Source organism: Pan paniscus, chromosome 6 (assembly GCF_029289425.2).
Source record: "Pan paniscus chromosome 6, NHGRI_mPanPan1-v2.0_pri, whole genome shotgun sequence".
Classification (NCBI taxonomy): Eukaryota; Metazoa; Chordata; class Mammalia; order Primates; family Hominidae; genus Pan; species Pan paniscus.
Window position 1 is genome coordinate 20,430,667 of NC_073255.2, and position 22,054 is coordinate 20,452,720.

General features: G+C 34.2%; 2 protein-coding genes across 3 annotated transcripts in view; both read right to left on the reverse strand.

The window, feature by feature from the left end:
• Window positions 1–14,067, reverse strand: part of AGMO (alkylglycerol monooxygenase) — a 412,221-nt gene extending 398,154 nt beyond the window's left edge. The window contains exons 1-2 of one of the 2 annotated variants that reach the window (XM_055115720.1): window positions 13,963–14,067; window positions 4,880–5,139 (exon numbers count right to left, since the gene is read on the reverse strand). The gene's annotated coding sequence lies outside the window, so the exon portion shown is untranslated. The remainder of the gene's footprint in view (window positions 1–4,879; window positions 5,140–13,962) is intronic. The other variant, XM_003825007.5, reaches the window with a different exon arrangement.
• A 2,400-nt stretch (window positions 14,068–16,467) lies between these two features.
• The window catches only part of MEOX2 (mesenchyme homeobox 2), a 75,750-nt gene continuing 70,163 nt past the window's right edge, over window positions 16,468–22,054 (reverse strand). The window contains exon 3 of the mRNA XM_003825008.5: window positions 16,468–17,864. Coding sequence (XP_003825056.1) covers window positions 17,640–17,864 — 225 coding nt within the window. The 3' untranslated portion in view covers window positions 16,468–17,639. The remainder of the gene's footprint in view (window positions 17,865–22,054) is intronic.

The window sequence follows — 22,054 nt, forward strand, 5'->3', positions numbered from 1 at the left end:
TAAAATCATTTTCCTGCAAAAATATATGAAGACATATAAGGGCTGTAGCTATAATCAAACAGACTGATATATCCTGGATTATTAAAATTACTTCTCTACATGTTTCATGTAAAACCTGCTATTGGGAAATATACATTTGATTATATTTTGAATTACAAAAATATTTTCGAATCCTTAATATGGGGCCATAATATTCATTTACCGTATATGAGTATTTTGTTAAATGTCATTTTGATTGTGAAAGAGACTCTTAGTTGAAAATTTCTGTAATAGTACTTGCCAAGTAAGGCTAAAAATACTTGTCATTATACCCAATTTCCTAGAGCTGGATTTATAGACATTTTAGAGAAAAAGCTACTACTAACAGCAAAATGTAATTCATTGACTAACAAAGTAATAGTAATTTAAATATAACATCATAGAAGCAGGAGTGAAGAGCAAACACTTTTCCTAAACAAGGGCAAAGGTTGCATCAAGACCAAAGTAAAGCATATTATGAATTTTTTGCAGAAAAGCAGGGGTAAGATACAGAAAAATAATAAATTATGCTTCATGTAAAAATATAAACCAAAAATATAGCAGACAAAATCATGTTTTTATAAAGTACTATTTTAATTGGTCTTGTAAAGCCACTAAGTCAAAACCATAAAGTGCAAGAGTTATGTCTTTAGTTTGTTCACCTTCTTTGTGCAAATCACCTACCCCTCCTTTTGTGTCATGCTTCCCCTACTTAGGAACACAAGTAATTTATATTCTCATTTTTCATCTCCTGTTATAGGGGGAAAAGTTATCAACCTAAATAGATTTTTGTGGTAATCTCCTAGAAAAAAAAATGTGTTTCCAAAAGTCAGAACTCAAAGCAATAGTTTAAGAACAGAACAATATTAAAAACTAAAGGATAGATTAGGGAGCCAGTCTTCCTTGGTCCCTCCAATTTCAACCTTTGTGCCAACCTCAGAGATTTGCTCACAACTGACTTGTGATTATCAATAGACCCTTGCTCCTTCAGCTGCATCAGATGCTTGGGTCAGAGAATATACACACAGATACCGACATTTTGAGAACCATCTCACATATGCCTTTCACCCAGCCAGATTTTCCAATGACAAGACTGAGTTCAGCGAACAGTTTCAGAAAGGAAAGTCATGGTGAGAGTGTAGACAATAGTATGATTTAGTTTTTCCCAGAAGATGAGAAGATGTTAACCAACTTGCATATATATTTTTTAAATTATATACTGCCATATTTCAGAATTTTTTTTTGAGACATTGTTTCTCTCTGTCGCTGGGACTACAGGTGTGCGCCACCACACCCAGCTAATTTTTGTACTTTTAGTAGAGACGGGGTTTCACCATGTTGGCCAGGCTGGTCTCGATCTCTTGACCTAATGATCCACCTGCCTTGGCCTACTAAAGTGCTGAGATTACAGGCGTGAGCCATTGTGTCTGGCCTCAGAAAAATTTTAAATGGAATTTTGAAAGGAAGAAAATTATCAAAATGAAGTGAATGAAAGATAAAATAATTGCAATTTCCTATCAAGGTTTTTTTTTTAACTAAGGATCTTTAAAATGAATTCAAAACACAAAGTTAAAAAAATTTTCTAATAAGAGGCATAAAGGAAGAAATAACCTTTATTGCTGTTGACAGAGGACGATTCCCTAATCATATTTTTGATAGACCATACATATGTAAAGCTTACTTCAATCTAATGTGTAGGTGTTCTGGAGCTCTCCCTTTGACACAGGAGTTCTGTAATATTAACCGTCACAGGATTATGCAAAAGAGCAGCATCCTGCCATTGTGCTTTTAGCAATAATAGGCCCTGTTTCCTTACCTTTTGAGTATGTTCTTATTTTGTTATAATATTTTATTCTTCCTTTTCCTTGACTGGCTGCATAAGATCTATATGGTGTATGATGTTTTTCTGAACACAGAAACTTTTTCTTCATTTGTGTAAAATGTCACAAGCTACCGACTGTTTACAAGGAGATTAGGAGGAGCAGTCCCAGGCAAATGGTGTGGGTTACAGTAGAAACTCTTAAACTGTTCTCTCTTGATAAGTTCTTTCCAGTCTCATGTCATATGATGTAGACAGATGTGGTGTTTTATTAGGAGCTAAAAATGGGAGAAGACTATAAATACTGTGAAGGATATGTAGAAGCTCCTTATGACTATGTAAGTCTAATAAAAATGAAAAAGCTACACCTTTGAGATGAGATTTAGGCATCGTATTATCTCCTTGGGTGCAGAAAAATGGTAAATTATATTATAAACCAGATTAGTTTCTGTCTTTTTTTAAAGCTACTCCAAGACATTAAACGGCATTGATTGTTGAAAGTAAGTGCCTGGAACATCTTTCAGAGATGCTCCAGAATCCTGCACTCAGGTGAAAGCCTGGATAAACCCATTGACACCTAGAGTGGATTGAACCTGTGAAAGTAGGACCATGGGGGTGTCTGATCTAAACTTCTAGCAAGAATTTTTTTTATAAAAATCAATTTTATTTATTAATGAACAACGATAGATAATACAAATTAATAACAAAATTTGGTTAAGCAATGGACAGAGCAAGTCATTGAACTCCCTAGAAAGATGATCATGTAACAAGATCTAGGTAAGAGAATAGTCCTACGCAATCGCAAGAGTAATCATTCATCAGTCAATGTTGGGTACAATTCAACGTTGGTTGTCCTACGCAGTTTTGTTGAATTGCATAGTTTATAGTCATGTTACTTAAAAATATGTAGTTACGTGTTTTGCTACTGAGTCACTCACTACAAATAGACACCATAGATTAATTTTTGCCATTAAAAATTAAATTGCAGGCAAAAGAATTTACAATCTTATAATTTCATTATGGTCTCAATATACCATATGTTCTAATTGTTTAATTTGTGAAATTAGTAATACTGTCAGTTCTCCTTGAAACCCAGGATCCATTTGTAGGATGAGAACAGTAGGATAATTTGCAAGATGCTGGCTAGCATTTATCAGCATAGAACAACACTAGACAAACTATTAGAGATAATTTAGGAAGAAATGGAAAGATATTTTGGACCCTACATTTAAGCACCAAGAGATCTAGAATCATAGATGTTTCATGATTTGAAAATATTTCTAGTCTACGTCATTTTCCCTTAAACAATATTATGGTCCTCTCTTTTTTCTTCTGTACTGAACAAGGGTAGCCAGTGTTGATTTGTGCTCACTTATTTTCTTAAAATATTTCAGACCATTTTCAACTTAATATGTGGGCTTGGATAATGTCCGATTCACTTGGCTTGGAGAGAATCTGAAGTGATAAATATCTAGTGAAATCTGTATACTCCATGGCAGATCATGGGATCAGAAAGGGACCTCACAGGGTGAAGGGAGAAGCTTATAGCAAGAAGCTGAGTTTTTCTTTCATTCTTGACTTTTTCTTCCGTCATTCGTTCTTATGATGGAATGATTAGGGTGTGAGGTTGGAGAAGGAATAAAATTTGGAGAGAAGCATAAAATGTGTTGAGGGTAAGGATTTCTTATGTTTTATCTATGAATAGCAAAATATATTTTTTTGAGGCAGTTGTATGTTCTTATGGCTGCAGAAGAAATAATAAAACCTCCCAAGTTTGGTCTTTTTATAATTACTGTACTTCAGGATTGCAATAGAGCAGTACCATTGAACTTAAAATGGGGTACTGATTCCATTAAACGTACAAAAATAGTATATATTTTATTATTGACTTTAGTTGAGTATTTTTTATATAGTGATGATGTACAGAGTTCCTTCTTCTTGATGTTTTTAATATTTAACTACCTCATTTTCTGACACTGCAGTTTAAATGCACATTTTGCATTGTGTTCTTTACACAACAACAATAACACTTTTTTCCGTTTTCATGTTTGTTCTTCCCATGGGGTTTTGGCACTCGAACTGATTAATCTTGGCAGATATTTTTAAATGATTAGGTATTAACCTGAAATGCTGTATGTGTTTATGTGTGTGCACATGTGTCCATGTGTTTTCTACTAGTGAAAATAATAATATTAGCATTTCCAAACTAAGATTCATTTTAAAATCATATATAAGTACATTTATATGCTCTCCAAAACTTTAAAAATTGTTCACTCCCTAATGCTCCAAACTAGTATTGTTGCCTTAGGTGTTAGGGGAGATACACTTCATGCAGTTACTACCTGTGGCAGATAAAAGTAATTACTGTTATTTAGGGTGCTAAATATATTGTCCTGGGATTCTTGGGGCAATGTTTTTCTGGCTGGAAACCTCTGTGGCCAGTGGCACCTTTGCCGAGTTTTGCTCAGGCCTGTTGGGCTTGTTCCTCCCACTTGGCCTGGTAGGCTGCACTCAGCTCATGCTACTCGCCTGAGTTCCACACCTGCCAAGGGTGAGTCCAGCATGGAGTGGTGAGGGGTGTGTGGGCAAGCGTGAGGTCTGGCCACTGTGCGCAGCCAGACATGCTGGCTGCAGTGAGGCAGGCTGGCTCCCTGTGAGGCTGTGGCTGAACCAGTCATACTACAAGCAGCTTCCATGCTGGCACCAAGGAATGTGGTGTTGCCCAGAAACTTGGAGATGCCAGGAACTGCAGAGCCCCAAAAAGGTTCTCATAGCCCTGGCTGGGGAACCCCTAGGTCTGGGGTCTCCAAAGGGCCACAGCTCTTCTCTCCTTCTCATTTCTCTCCTTCTTGTTGCAAGCAACATAGTGAGCAGAGGGTGTGTTTCAGCCCTGTTTGTATTATAGCTCTTTTAGTCCTGCCATTTGGCAGGTCCCAATTTCTTGTTTCATGCCCAGGAAGAATGAGATATGCAGACAAATGGAGGGTGAGCAAGGCAAAGAGGAGCCTTATTGAGTGATAGAATAGCTCAGGGGATACTTACAGTGAGTAGCTCCTTTCTGCAGCCGGCGTGTCCCAGTGAGTGTTCAGCTTCCAGCAGAGAGGAGACCCTGGAGTGGAAAGCTCCTCTCCACAGCTGGCTGTGCTGTTGTCCCTTCAGCTCTCAGCAGAGAGGAGACCCTGGGGTGGGCAGCTCCTCTCTGCAGCTGGTCGTTCCATCCTCTACTTGAGTCTGGCTGGGTCTGAGGCTTTTATGGGCCTCAGAGGAGAGGAAGTGCATGCTGATTGGTCCATGGGCAGTGGCTGGAAAAAGCACAACAAAGACCCACTCAAGTCTGCTGGACCAGCTGTCCGGTCCCCAGGCTTCAGGCCCTCACTGACTCGAAGGCAAGGCTTCACCAGAGACCTGCCCTCTTTTGCCCAAGAGCCTGTCTGCTTCCTGTCCCCATTCACGGTGCCCAGGCTGTCTGTGCCAAGGGGTGCCTGCAGATTAGCACCAAACTGCCATCAGCTCCCTCTCAGCCCTCCCTCCCATGCTTGTTGGTGCCCAGAGTTTAAAGGGACCATGGTGGCAAGGGGAAGGTGTGTGTGAGCACTGCCCCAAGAGTGCACACACCCGGCTGGGTTGCAGCAGTGCCCAGGCTCTGCCCTATCCTCACTCCAAGATTGAAGCATGTATGCCAGGAGTGAGGAGAAGTCAGGCAGCAGGAGCGCACACCTCTAAACCTGCTGAGGTGGGGGGACTTCCTGAGCCCCCAAGAGCACAGGAACACCTGGGTCCACACTGTAACTTGGGTTGCTGCAGCTGTGCCCAGAAGGGCAGGGCTGCTGCCTTCTCTTAGTCCCCAAGATCATAGGGAGGCCGCCTGGGCAGCCACGATTTGGGCAGCTACAGTTGCATCCGGAAGGGTGGGGCTCCTGCCTGCTCCCAGCTCCTGCTGGCTCCCGGGAGCATGCAGCTCTGCCACACCTCCACTGCAGCCAGCATCTTGGTGGTGGCTGCTCCAGGTGGGCCACCACTGCTATCAATACTATTTCCAAATTTCAAGCATGTGACTTGAGATAATTAAATACTTTACAAAATTCGCCTCAAGATAATTTGTGTTTTAGAAGTTTTGCTGTTTTACTAGATAAAATAAGAACAAAGATGGTTCATGAAAATTCTTAAAATTAATTATAGATTTAAAAATATTTTTTCTGGCCAAATGGTGTTTAAAATTGTTATTCTTTACACATCAGGGCAATTCAAAAATGTTGCTTCTGGAAAATCATCCTCTTTTTTTGGTAGCTTCATAGATTGCTAAGCTCATTTATAGAGCTTTTGGTTCAGTTGGTCTGGGGTGGAGCCTGAGAATTTGCATCTCTAGCAAGTTCCCACTACAATGAATTCTTCTGTCTATAGGTCACAATAACAAAATCCTCTTATACTGCTATAATAGGGAAATTTTTAATCTAAAGGCAATACCTCCAAATTACTCTTTGGTTTTTTTCTGTATTCTCCTTCGATATTTAAAATGCTAGTTCTGTTCATAGCTCTGTGTCTGGAAGCAAAAACTTTCCATTTCTTATTTGATACTTATAATCCACAACTTGATGAGAAACAAGATAACTAAACTAAATGAAATTGGATATAAGAACAAGCCTTCCACTTTACGTCTCTTGGCTTTAAGAGACCCACTAATTACATGATGAGAGAGACCTCTAGGCTTCCTTTTTGTGGTCCTGTTTGCCTTGACTACAATGGCTGACATTCTGACTGTGACCAAGTAATATGTAAATTATAATAGTTTACAATGCTAATGATATGTCCATTGAGATTAGATTGGCTAATAAGGTGAATCTGAGACCATTTCTGGAGTAATCAAAACGCAGGCTTTGGAGTTCAACAGTTCTAGAGAAATATAAGCCTGAGCTCTGCCAGTTACTGGCCTCAGTGATGCTTCAAGTAATCTTCAATAATCTCACCTGAAACCTGGAACGATAATGGAATCTAGCCACTGAACTACCATGAAGATTAAATGACAGAATGTATTAGCTGTATTGCAAGCAGGAAACAGGTCACACATAAAGGCAATAACAAAGTTAGATTCATATAATGATAATAAACTGTTCTAATTGTAGTAGCAATATTCATATTCACACTTTAAAATTTATCTACAAGAGAATTTTCTGCTTTGCTATATACAAGTTAGAACAGTATCAAATATGTCATCATGAATCTGTAGTAAAACTGAGACAAGCTTTAATACTTCTAAAGATTAATATATTTAAAGAATATAAATTGATCATTTTTTCCTGCAGGGAGCTGATAGATCTATTGAGCCCTATTTCCTGCAATTACAAAATGAGTTCCAATTAATAACTATGGAAGACTGATTCTAGTTTCACTAAATTAATTTATGTATTTTAGAATTGGCTGTCATACTTTTCAGGTCACTGTTCCTCTTTCATCTACTTTCATTTAAAAATATATAGTTGGGAAGATACTGTAGTGAGAAAATATATAACTTTGATCTAGTCAATAATCTTGATTTAAAGTAAAGCTTTCTCTTCTTGTTGATGGTGGAAGTGAAGTAGTTTAAAAGTTTTACAGCCTTGCTATGCAACCTGACCTCTGTAACACCCAAAAAATGGAATGCTTACATGCCATGCTTAAATTCCATTTTACAATATGGAATACCATTCTTTCTCAGTATAATTTGGTCATTTTAGGCCATTGTAAGCTTGACACCTGATTTCACTTTAACAGCACCTGCCCAGAGCATAATTAGCAGCCTGTTTTTTAAAAAGGACTTCCATACTGCACAGATGGCATTCCTCATACCAGACAAGCAATGATGTGTGTTGGAAATCAGCCAAACCGTCTGCAAAAAAATGTGAGAATTTCAAGATGGGTGTTTGAGAAGAAGGAAAATTTTCCCTACTTCTCTAAATCATATATGAACATCTGTTAAAACATGATCTTAACTTTTCTACTTATTCTCTTCTGATTGCATATTATTACTGCAATGATGTTTGAAAGATCATAACCAGATTTTCATTTTGATTTGTGATATTTGTAGACTGCCTATTAAAAAATATTCTAGGGCTCCATTTTCAACTATATTAATTTAGATATAGAGATATTTTTTGGATGGATCTCATGCCATTTAATTCATGGAATTATTCAAAAATATTTATTGATCATTGCAAATTCTCAAATTCAGAGCCAGTGCTTATAGTTGTGCAAATTATGAATTGGGTATAATTTGCACAGCTATATATATATGAAGGGGGTATAATTTTCTTCACAATTAGCATAGAGTTATATCATTTTTACGGTGGTCTCCAGGCAATGGTAGTCTAGTGTTTGAGTCAGTAGTACCCTTTTCTAATTCATACAAATTCTGGATGTGGGTTGGTGATGAGGTTGCCAGAGACCATTCAAAGTGCTAGAGACATATACATAACAGACAGTCTCTGCTCTTATGAAACCTACACTGAATAAGGGGAAAAGATCAGTAGATAACTACCCAAGGGGTAAGAGAAAAACAATGCTGTACTTCTTAAAATGATAGAATGTCACAGATAGTGCCATTTTGTTTGAGAAGGTCCAATATTAGCTATGTGAAGAAATAAAAACCTAAAGGAAATGAGGGAGTAAGTCAAATATATGTGGCGGAAGAGCATTCCAGGTAACAGGATTGGGAATACAGGCCTGAATGAGACATAAGTGATCTCAGTGTGGGCAGAGATCAGGAGGAAGCATGAGTGATTGGAGCTGTGAGGCTATTCGGGGAAAGTGTTGGCAACAAGATAGGTGACCAGTGTGTGGCCAGATATTACAGTGTTGTGAGGCTCAGGTAAGAATCTTGGGGTTTATTCTAAGTCATTGGAGTGTTTTCTGCAAAGAAGGGCTATGATCTGATTTGTCTTTTTAAAAATGTGTAAAAATGTTTCATTATGGACCATTACGGCCTTCACATAGTATTTTACATTTGCAAGTCACTATGAACCGCTTATTAATCTGATTTGCATTTTAGAGGGACCGCTCTAGCTGCAGTGTAGAAAATTGATTACATACAGCAGAAGAAGAATGGAAAACAGGGGAGACAGCTATTTTCATGTGTTACATTACCCTAGACAGTTTGTTAAGTGACTTCAGGGTAGGGCATTGTATTCTGTCCTCTTGCCCGGGGAACTATCTAGAACTTTTACTGCTGCTTGGAAAAAAGTCACTGTTTCATACAGCTTTATTAATAAAATTTTATAATGCAGATGACTTTTTAAATTTTGAACATGTTCATCAAAATTATTTTGAACATCTTTAAGTCACGTTTTGATTGTTTTATGTAATCAGACTCTTGATTAGAAAGAATAACAGAAGGAACCGTAGATGCACTCAAACTCCTAAAGTAATTATTTACAAGAAATAAACTTTTTACACGATCTAATGACATTTTATACAATGAAAATGTATAATATTTTCAAAGTAACAGCAATAAAATAATAAGTAATGGTCAAAATAAATTTCAAAATATAAAGCATAAATGTCAGAATCAATATTGGTTTTGCCGCAGTAGCTTGAAAATTTACTGGCGGAAAAATAGTAATAGTTAAACACACAGAAAAGATAAGTCATAAATGTCAGCCAGCCCTTATTAACTGCCTCTGAAGGTACTACAAGGACAGCTTTGGCTGCTCCTAGCCCGCACTTACAGAAATTGAATTGCTTTGTGCATTAACAAAATGGAACTGGGCTGAACAATGTCCATAGAAATGCTGAATAGGCAATTATTTAAAATGTTCTCCAAGACTGAGGAATATATTAACAGAAACCAATAGCACAGCAAATTAAATGACGATTGAGCAGAACATTACCTAAAATTAGTACAGAAATATTTATAGAATGAATGAATGAATTAAATTGACTATAATAAAATATTGGCCAAGGTAGCGTGAAAAAAAATTAAAGCAAATTTAAAGTAATTTTATTGTGAACAACTTCTTTGCATTAATTTTGTAATATCAGAATGTTATATAGGCTTCTCCATAATGGTGTCCACTAATAATTTAAAGTTTTTCAATAGGTGTAAGGTACATTTTAAAAAATTAACAACCAAAGTCTTCATGAGGAACAAGAAATGATTTTCTATTTGTTTCTATTTGGCTCTCACTATAGCAACTTATATAATGCTTTGCATGCATGAAATGTTTAATTTTTAAATTTATTTTCTAGAGACAGGGGTCTGGCTCTGTTGCCCAAGCTGGACTCCAGCTCCTAGCCTCAAGGGATTCTCCTGCCTCAGCATCCTGAGTAGTGGAAAAATTTTAGTAAACAATGGATCTTATTATCACCAATAATTTTATAATTAACATTAGCATGTACACGGGATCTTTAATACATCTGGAGTTCATTTTGATTGCTCCTCTAAAAACTAAAAGACCAAGAAAAAAATTCCCTCAAAGTATTTGTTTTTTCCTCTTTCTAAGACCTGATGCTTCTGTTAAAAGGCGCAGTTCTCGCACCCACCTGCTCCTCCATGCCTGTTTCTAGTGCAGTCAAGGAAACTTTACCACAGTGGTACTTTTTAAAGGTATATTTTTATCTTTGCAGCTCTATCTAGTGTTTTCTCAGCTGCATATGTGACTTGCCTGGAAGACATGGCTGGTAACTCCTAGAAGAAATCTAAATTTTAAAGATGTAATCATTAAAAAATACTTGTCATTATAGATAGGTAGCTTTATTGTTGTGGCTTTGTTTTTCTGTTTAAAAAAGCTGCTGATTTTGCCTTTCTAACTTTTTGTGGATACACTACTGCCCCTAAAGGAAGAAAATATGTTTAAGGGAGACATCAAAGTTTGTCTGTGTTCTTGTTGTTTTCCCCAAACCAAAAGACCTAAGAGATTTAATAATTATTATATTTGTTACTATTAAGATATCATTTGTATGACCTCCTACTAAGTGAAATAATGTAGTTATTTAGTATTTTAGAATTTATGTATTATTAATAAGAAAAAGATTTACTGAAAACGAAATAAGATATATTCATTTAGTCTATTGCTTACATATGTAAGACATGAGTCATGAATGTATAGGTTTTTTCATTTGATCAATTTCTTTACTAATTACCTGTTGCTTTTTAAAAAATAACATACTCTGGAAATTTACCAAAGTAGCAAAATTCTTAATTTTTAACTTTATAATTTTATAATTATATAACATGACATATAAATACTTAATACACTTAATATGTAAAAAGTTCTTACCAATTAACAAGAAATGAAAATGTTACCCCCGAAAAAAAAATTAAAAATATGATCAATAATTTAAAAACTATGATTATCAATAAATACATGAAGATGTTCAATTTCATTAATGATTGAACAAATACAAATTAAAATATGCTTTATCATCAGATTCCAAATAATTTTTTAAAATTCTAATAATTAAAATTATCCTATTTATGGAGAAATAGGTATTGGAATGAGTGTAAATTTGCAATACAAAATTGACAATGTATATTTAAAGTCCTAATAATAAACATACTTTCTTGTCCCAATAATACAATTTCTACAAAATCCCCTTATGGGAAAAATTAAATTTTACAGAGAATTATGTAAAAAAACACTTCAATGTTATTAAAGGGAAACTTGGAGAAAAAAATATCCAATAGTAAGGGATTGTTAAATAGCATATAATAGATCCATAAAAAGAAATACTGTTCAGCTATTAAATATATTTATGTTTTATTATTATGCAAAGAAACACCTTAGCTTACAGAGCAGCATATATGGTATATTTCCAAAATTATTTAAAAATATACATTTATACAGATATATATTTTCTAAAACTATGTATCATGTGAATAAAAAGGTTTGTCTTATATGTTCTTTTTTAAAAAAAGCGTTTATCGTAAGGAAATATCTGAACATGATTTAATGTATGTTAGCATTGCTTCTCAGCCTTTTGGCTAAGATCAAGTGTAATATGTTGTTAGCAAGGACACCTAAATCTATATGAGGTTTCCAGAGAAGAATATGGTCACTACTGAACATCTCTTCATTTAACCAATCCGATTTGTGGTCTGTTGTTAAATTGAATTGAAACAAGATATATCTCCTTTGATTTTTATTTCATAACATTTAGCAAATATTTTATTTCAGATACAAATGATAAGATTTTGCCCAATCATCATTCTTTGACACTGGCTACAATCACATGCCTCCAGTAAGCAAAAATTTGCCCAAAAATGTGGTAGCCAGAGGCAACTTTGAAAGGCTTATTTCATACGTTCTTCTAAAAGAAGTTAAGTTGGTGATACTTTTATAGAACGTGCAATTTCATGAGCCAATTTCTTTTTTTGCTATTGAACAATTCAAGAAGTATTTTTAAGTTCTCTATCAGTTTAGCATCCACTTTTCTTTCAACATGTTTTGCTGCTTTTAAATACCTAAACACCCTCTTACACCATATATATCTGTGATCATGAAAAATTACTGTATTTCAATGTTGATGAGTGCAAAGAAAATAATTAAACTCTGCCCTAGAAAAATAAAAGCCAAAGAAATAATCCAATTGAATTAATAGCTTGACCCTAAATAACAGTTTGAGTCCAACATTTCATCAAATAGGAAAATTAGAAGGATCTTGACTGATTGTTTTCCTTTATTGACAGTAGTATATTCAGGAAAAGGTAGAATAAACCGCCTTTCTTTAAAGAAAAACAAAGCCAGCAGTGGTAATTTAAAAAAAAACTACCTATCCTTAATGACAAGTATTTTCTAATCATTGTTTTTAAAATTAATATGTATTGAGGAAAAGAAAATTTTTAATGTTTTCAACTATAGTTATTACACATATGCAGAAACAAAGCCTATACTTAATTATAGGACAATTGATTGTTCCCAAAGCATCTGATTACTCTTTAATTTAAAAAAATACATGTCTATTTCAGTGAATCACTATTTGAAGTACAGAAATACAAAGTACAGCCTAAACTTGATATTACTATGTCCTCAAATCACTGTATCATCTCTTCCATGAAATGAATGTGACAATAATTTGTATTTGCAAATTCATTCTATTTTGGGAGCTGTTTCTGAAAACCATCTGTAACCAAAGTAAACAATATTTTAATGGGGGATTACTGAGCTGGCTGAATACATTGTGATGCAATCAAAAGTTTTCTGGAATTTTTCAAACCACAGTTTGAAGCTGCATTTGAATAAAACTTAGCTATTAAGGGGAAAAATAATTCATAAAAAAATTTTTAGTCTTAAATATACTTTCAATGTATTTAACCATTGTAAACGTGAAGATAAGAGTATTGTAAAAAATACATGATATCAGATAATTACTTAAAGAAAAAAACATATTTAAATTTTGAGCCGCATATTTTTATAGGTTCTTAGAGTTTGGTGTAGCAATCCTGTTTTCTGGAGCCATTTTTGTTCCTTTGCCTACGACTTCTAGCAACATTTTGCAAGAGTTGAAAGCAGAAATGTTGAGGTGCCCATGAGGATTGTTATTCATTACCCTGACCAGCTTTAGGCAGGAGATATAAAAACATAACCAAAAAAGCCACTTTTATGACAGTATTTGCAGATCAATCCTGCATATTCCACGCTTGTAAGATTTGGAATGTTTGTAGCTGAAATTTATTTTTCTTTCTAGATTGCTTTTTACTGAAAGAATGCAACAAAGAGAGCTGCCAAGAAAATACAGTTATTCCCCCAAATAGTTCAAAGAACTATGCCAGGTAAGTATTTGTTGTTCTTATTTTAAATATTATATTATAGTCTAAATACTAGTCACCTCAAATATGAACTGAATTATTTTAAAAGCATTTTATTAGAAAATAGGTCATGGCATAAATGGCTGCTTCTTAAAAGTCACCAGCCTCAGTGTATTTAGAAATTAAAGTGAAAAATACGTTCTTTAAATCTTTTCAGTCACTACCAGGATACTCTGTTCTTAAGACTGATTTTAACTCTATAGTTTCTCAAAACTTCTGTCAGGCGAAAATTAGCATTTGCTGTCATCAGTACGCCAGGAATTTAAGAAATGTTCTCAAAAACGAGTAGCATTGGCAATATAAAATATTTATTTTTATAACTTACTAAATATTTATTTTTATAACTTACTTTGTTTTAAGTTGGCCTCTAATCTTTTCTTTTTTTTTTTTTTTTTGAGACGGAGTCTCGCTCTGTCTCCCAGGCTGGAGTGCAGTGGCGCGATCTCGGCTCACTGCAAGCTCCGCCTCCCGGGTTCACGCCATTCTCCTGCGTCAGCCTCCCGAGTAGCTGGGACTACAGGCGCCCGCTACCACGCCCAGCTAATTTTTTTTTTGTTTTTGTATTTTAATAGAGACGGGGTTTCACCGTGTTAGCCAGGGTGGTCTCGATATCCTGACCTCGTGATCCGCCCGCCTCGGCCTCCCAAAGTGCTGGGATTACAGGCGTGAGCCACCTCGCCCGGCCAAGTTGGCCTCTAATCTTAGTTTACTAGTCTGAGAAAAGCTTTTATTGAATTTCACAAGTGATTCCCACATTGATTACATGTAATGGCATTCATGAGCATATTAAAAATGTGATTGGGATTATTTTAAATGCATTTATTTCATCTTAAAAAAACAAAATGACAAACTCAGGTATTATGCATGGTTTCTGAAGAAGAAAATATAGTCTGACAGCAGATGGTAAATATGGGAAGTAGGAAGTAATTGGGGTCGTGTGAATAATGAGTTAAAAATATGTGGATCAGTCTTTGGAAAAACTTTGTGGTGTTCATCCTTCTGAATCCTACTGAAAAAAAAATCATCCTAACCATGATTTCATACTATTTTCAGAGAAAGGTGCTTTCATGCTATTATGAATTTCCACAGAGCCACAGGGTCTGAGATAGAATTACATGAAAAGGGCATTATGCAATAAGATACCATGGCATGCCAGGAACCCAGTGTAGATTAAAAACAAGTAGAGTTCTTTCAGATTTTTGGCACCTTTGGAGTGAATTAAACCCAGATAGTTCCTGAGAATATCTTAATTTTTCTCAAAGAATTTTAATTCCAAAAGAATATTGGGGGATAATGTAGCTAACCTATGCATCAGTTTGAAGACAGGAGGATACTGAAATACTTTAAAAAGATGGCAAGTTCCACTAATAAAAATTACTCTGGCTTCCCTGTTAATTGTCAGTGTGTTGACAATGTGATAGTGTGTCAGGTGTCTTATGCGGCAGGCAGATCATTTTAATTCATCATAAAGAAAGTGATGTCTCTTTTCAGTCAGCCATGTGGCCTTTCCTACCACTTTGTGTTCTCTGGATCAAATTTCATTTCAGGATTGCTTACAATTCTCTAATAAAGATATGGCCATGATACAAAAACCTCCCATTTCCCAAATGTTATATCTATTCGGAATCCCTTTTTCCTATTTCATTTTCATACTACATTGGAATTCTTACGTCTATTTGGCTACAACCATTAGCTCTCCTTTTAGCTACTTCTAAGGGGTCCTTTTCTCTTATTTCTGGAAATTATTTTCCTGCCCAAATGAATTATCCTCCACTTTGTCCCTATTGAACTCAATTTGATTCACATCTTCCCACTTCACTAATTTGTCAAGATGTTTTGAATTTAAATCCGATTCTACAGTAAGAAAGTCAGTCCACCCAAGTAGATGTCATCAGCACAAGCAGACTTTGTATTAATTCAGGTGATTAATGGAAAAGTGTCTGTTTCATGCCTGGGAGACCTCAATTTGAATGGTCTATTCTCAGTTAATTTTAAAATACTGACAACTACTGAGATAAAATGTATTACACAAAAGGAAAATGTGATACAAAAAAATTATTTATTTCTGGGATACTCTCTATATATCATGCTAGATTAAGTTAAAATATATCAAATCTAATTTTTGTCAGTCTAATCTTTCTAAAGCAAGTGAAATCAATTAACTGATGGGTTTTTGGAATTTTTTACTGATTGTTTTTCTGTATTTGTTTCGGATTGAGGCAGGGGAGAAAGGCTGGCAATGTTTCCAAGCATTTCTGCTTAGAATATGAAACAAATGAAAAACAATGTGATAAAGTTATAAGTAGGACTAAGGCACCCCATGCGTGTGCAATCATGCATGATGCAAAATACATTATGTTAATAGCATCCTTTACTTCTTGCATTAGTCCCATTAGGACTGAGGTCTCTGATTAGCTTGTTTAGCTTATATTTCACATCAGAGACTCTGCATATTCAGACTATAAAACCACTGTTGGATTAACTTACATATATCAGACATAACTTTAAAAATGTATGACTATTTTATTTTACTCACTGTGGTGAATACTATTATTTAATACTTTTTTCCTACTTTTATCTGTGGCTTCATAAAACACACAAAAAAATCCATTCACTGTATTCTTCAAATTAGAGAAATAGCTTAATATATGCCCATTCTTAGGCGCCCTTTGATTACACAAGGATTTATTTTTTTCCCGCCATAATAAAAAAATTCAGAAATGAAAAAATGTAAATAATCCACTAATTATAATCATCTGGATTTGCACAAGTGCAGATAGATTTGAGACTTTGTTAACTATTGATTTTGAAATCTATAAAAATTAAGAAAATTAATGTAGGGAGACCAAAGTTATTTACAAAGGATCATTTATTAAACACATTTTAAAAACAAAATACAAAGATAGTTGTTCTGCATGAATACATCACATATGAAAAAATAATGTGTTTTTACCGAATTTAATTTGAAGATATTCAGAATTTTGTTTTCTATCAACTTGAGCAACCAGTTTCGCTTTGCACCTTGTCTAACACTGTTGTCAATCAGGAAGAAATGTTTTCTTGTTAATTAAATCATATTCATACAGCTAATATTTTACAGAAATAAAATAAGACAATGTCTGTCATACAAAGCTCTTTCTGCAAGGTAACTGATTTGCCTATGATCCTAATTTTTTTAAGCTATAAGATAGGAAGAATTCAGGAGCTAGGTAAGTTTTATAATAACATATTAGCAGCAGTTGATAGTAAATGCAACATAAGATTTGTTTTGTCTGTGGTACAAGAATATGTCCTATCAGACTCTACTGTATTTTTCTCTACTTGAACACAGGTAAGCACATACTGATTGTCTCTGGGATGACAAAATGTATAAAAAAGACAAGAAACTGGCTCTGGTTGTCATTGTGAGTGCCTATTTTCACCAGCTAATATGAATGCATTGCTAAATTAGTGAAGACAGGAAAATGACTTAAGGGTAATATATACAGAGTTAAAATACACTTTTTATCCACTTGAGTGAATTCAGGCACTGTGGCTGTTCAGGATAAAATGTTTCATGGTTTATTCTTGATAGCAATTTAATTTTCAGTGCAAGCAAAAGCAAATACCTGCCCACTGTAATACACATGACCTCACACATCTGGAATGTTCAATGCAAGTTCATCCTCGGCATCTTCACTCTGGAGACATCTTGAATAAAAAACCGTTCATAGTTTGCTCTTGATAGCAATTTAATTTTCAGTGCAAGCAAAAGCAAACACATACCTGCTCACTGCCATATGCACGACCAAACACATCTGGAATATTCAAAGCAAGTTCACCTTCTCCATCTTCACTGTGGAAGCTCTTTAATAAGTGGCACTTTGTGTAAACCCTCTATAAATCATGAAAAACAGATTCGAAATGCCTGGATTTAATAATATTAAACATCACTGCCATAGTCATCTCTCTGTGTAAACGATGTTTGGGTAAGGCTTGCCATCACAACATTTCTTTCCTGAGAATGGGGCTGGTCCTCTGTTTATATCATAAGTGCGCATGCTCTGAGCTGTGGTCACTGTCGTGACTGTCTTCATTTGCTAGAGAGTCCCCTGTTTGCTGGAGGGTGGCTGCACCAATTCCCGACAGCTCTGATGGGAGAAGTGTTCCCTTTTTCACATTCACCAGTTCCTTTTCCCGAGCCGCAGCTCCTTGCTGTCCACCCTTTACCCTCTTCCACTTCATCCGCCTGTTTTGGAACCAGACTTTCACCTTCAACCAAGAAAGGGAACAAACAAACAGAAAAAAAGAGATAATTAAAGTGACATTTTTTTCTCCTTAGTGTCATCAATGAAAAGAAGTTCCTCAAAGGCTTATACAAAGACACCATGAAGGAGTGAATAGAAAAATAAATCCACGTTGAATTTAATCAGGTTACATGTTCATGATAATAATTTTTAAAGTTTCAAAAGGTGCATACGAAGTACTATATTTGTATTTTACAGCATACAATGTAAAATATGGAACTAAACAAAAACTTTGTCATTTAAGGCACTCAAAGCACTTGCGTCTATAAAGAGCTTCTGTGAATTGGAGCTAACATAATATTTGTGTTGGTCAAAGCCCCCCCACTCCTAAGTTCTTCTTTGATTTGACATCCAGCTGTCATTTCCTGAACCAATTTAAAACATGCTCCTGCAGCTACTGATTCAGCGGCATCTGAAAGGCCATACTCTGCCATCAGAAACCACTGCTGCTTTCACAAATCTTTATTTGACCATTCCACCTCACACTGAGCCTATCTTCTTTTGAACTCTTCTTCTTGTTTTCTACCTTAATTCATTTATTTTACTTTGCAAATATTTGATCTAGTGATTTCTTTAAAATATGGTCACAATAAAAAATTCTCAACATTTGTTAAATGCTAACACCAAGATGATATACTACATCATTCACATCAGCTTTGTACAGGTATTTTCTTTTTAAAAGCTTCATTGAATTTGCCTAATACATTTAAATAAATAAATATATTTAAATAACATATATGTGTTAAAAACAAAAAAAAACTGCAAACAGACATTAAAGGTCTATCCATTATCAGAACTAGAATATAATTGGCATTATTGCATCTTGTTTAGGAGGAAATCTGTTACTTTCACATTGCATTTCTCATAATTATAGCTTCTAGCAAGCAAAGTGTTCTTTTTACATTGTATTTCTCTGTCTACCCCACCTAAAAGTACCACAAGCCTGAATTTTGTGTGTCACCTCCAAGTCTTTCTTAAAAAAGAAAAAAAATTTTTTTCATAACAAGTAATATTAAAACTATACTCTTTAATTTTATTTGTTTGTTAGGTTTATCAATGGAATGTTCTTAAGTGTAAGCTTTTTGCCACATCTTTGTTGATTCAAAAGACTCCATTTATTTATTTTTTATCATTGTATAATATTCCAAATTCTGTCAATATAGCACCATTTTTCTGTTCTACCATCCATGGATATTTGAATTCTTTTTTTTCTATATGTAATGCTGCTATAGACATTCTTGCATTTGTGTCCTGATAAGTATATCATGGGAACTTCCCTGGAGACTGCAGTTATATGGCTGCTGCTATCTATCTTCTCTCAATGTATGCTGTTTCTTTTTCCTTTTCTTAGAGTGTCTTTTGATGATTAGAAACTCTTAATATTAATTAATATGTTTAAATTTATCTATTGTTTCTTTTAGGACTAGTGTTTTGTGTTTTCTTTTTCTAAAAAAAATCTATTTTCTGAAGCCACTAAGATATTCTATTGTGTCTTCTTCTAAGAGTTTTAAAGGTTGCCTTTTCCAACACACTGGGACCCTGTCTCTACAAATAAATAGATAAAATAAAATAAAATGAAATAAAATAAAATAAAATAAAATTAGGTGGGTGGGATGGCATAGTGCCTGTAGTCCCAGCTTCTCAGGAGGCTAAGGTTGGAGGATTGCTTGAGCCCAAGTGGTTGAGGTTGCAGTCAGTGGTTGTTGCACCACTGCACTCCAGCCTGGGCAACAGAGCAAGATCCTGTCTCAAAAAGAAAAAAAAAAGTTTGCCTTTCAAACTGAGGTACTTAATCAATGAAGTACTGATTTTAGTATATAGTCTGAAGAATAGGCTTAACTTTACTTTATTTTAAATGGATAACACATTGTCCCAGGTCCATTTATTAAATAACCCAGCTTTTTTCCAGTGATCACTGTTTCATCTGTGTTCATAAATCAAGTTTCCATATATGCATAGCTTTATTGCTGTATTCTGCTCTGTTCCTTTATTAATTTTTCTATAGTTCTGATAAAACCACATTATCTTATTAATTATAATTTTATAATAAACCTTTATATTTGCTAGGGATAGTTCTGTTTCATTCTTCTACATTAGAAATATTTTGAATATTCTATATTTTCAGTTTAGAAATAATTTCAATTTCTGTAAATAGTGCTATGGAGACAGTGAAGAAAAATATATTAAATTTCCAAAGACATAATTATATCAGTGATCTTCAAATCACGATGCTTCATCAGCATGCTTTCACAGTGAAATATTTAAACTGAGATATTTCTCTATTTTGGATTTTTCTTGGTCTCACTTAGAGCCATAGTTGAATTCATGTATCATATATTGCCCAAACATGTATTAATCAATTTGACAATAAAAAATAAGAAAAAATAGTACAAAAAAGATTCACTAAAAAGTAGTTGACGGGTGTTCACATATTATTATTACTTACTAAACAAAATAATCAGTAATTCCCTTTTATCATATACCTATGTAGGGATAGACAGCTATACTATTGGTGCTGTTTATACAGTATTCTAATACAGTTTTCCAGATATTATTACCATTATTCTTATGTTATAGATGATAAAGTTGAGGTAAAGGTTAAGTGACTTACCTAAGATTACACAGAAAGGAAACCCTGGTGCCAGGATTTAAACGTGAGGGCTGGGGTCTGTTTGATTCCAGATTCTGGGTTTTGTTTTTGGTTTTTTTGTTTGTTTGTTTTGGTTCCTGTTATATTTCAATCTCCTATTTTTAAAGCATTTGGAATAAAAAAAAAAGCATATAGAGTATGTGGACACCATCCATATGATTACTATCATTCAGGTAATTCTCCCACTTGATATAATTAGGTTTGTAAATATGACACTATTTTCCTGTACAATAATTTAGGTAATTACGCTACTGAGTTTAATTACCTTTGCAAGCTTGACATTGTATTTTGCATTAGATCTATTCCACATGAGTTGGGTTCTACTCTTGGCTTTACTTCTCCATTTTGTGTGAATTTGAGAAAATTTTACTTCTCTCTACCTCAATTTTCATATTTCTAATATTGGAATCATAAGCCTTTCAAGATTCCCTATAGGGATATTTTCTCATGGACAATTCCAGATGGAAGAAATACATATGTCATGATCATCATCATTGTCACCAAGAGCTGAAACATTAAGTCTAAATAATCCTGGCAGAAAAAGAGGAGAAATATACTTTTAAAAATCCACATATATTTCCTTTTCTAGGAGAAGGGATATAGTAATTATATAATATCAGTATAAAACCTGTTATGGGCAATTCTAAATAAGATAATTCTAAATGTAAGAATATGGTATTGATTTTAGATATATTATGGCCTATTTTGTGTTGTTTTCTATGTCTATCGTGTGAAATTTTACCATTTTATTTTTTAAAATAGATTGAAAAAAGACTGAATAGTTAATTGCCAACAGTAGCTACATGTATATACATATGAATAGATATATACATATAAGAATATGCATTTGATTATATAGAGTAACTCTAATACCTTATATACTATTTTATTTAAAACCTAGATTATATATTTGATATTGAAATTCTGTGATATTAGCAAGGAAACAAAAAATTGCAACAAATAAATAATGGGCATATCTTATAGAAAATAGAAGGAAGAATATAGAACTCTAAAAGTCAATATGTTCAGATTTATTTTCAAATATACTATAAAATATTGGGGTGAATTAAAATAAGTGGAGAAGGATTTTTGGAAAAACACATATTTTTCTATTAGCATCACGGTATTAGCAACCCCCCCAACAAAATCTGCAAATTTAATTCCAGATTATAAATCAATATTGTCATTAATGTAGGACAGTAGTCAATTTATAAATAGAGACTTCATAGTATAATCTAGTATCACTTTATTAACCCAGCTTTATTGACTGTAATGAAAAAACTTCTAGTTTTTGTTTTTAAGACAGCTAAATTATAATCATCCAAATGCCTAAAATTTTATTTACTAAAAAATAAGTATTTGAATTATTTTTATTTAAATTTATAAGCACATTTTATATAATAAGATTAATTTATAAACTACACAGAGTACAAGAATTCTCACATTTCCTTGGTGACTTGGGATCTCTATTCATTCATTCATACATTTAAAAATATTACCAAATG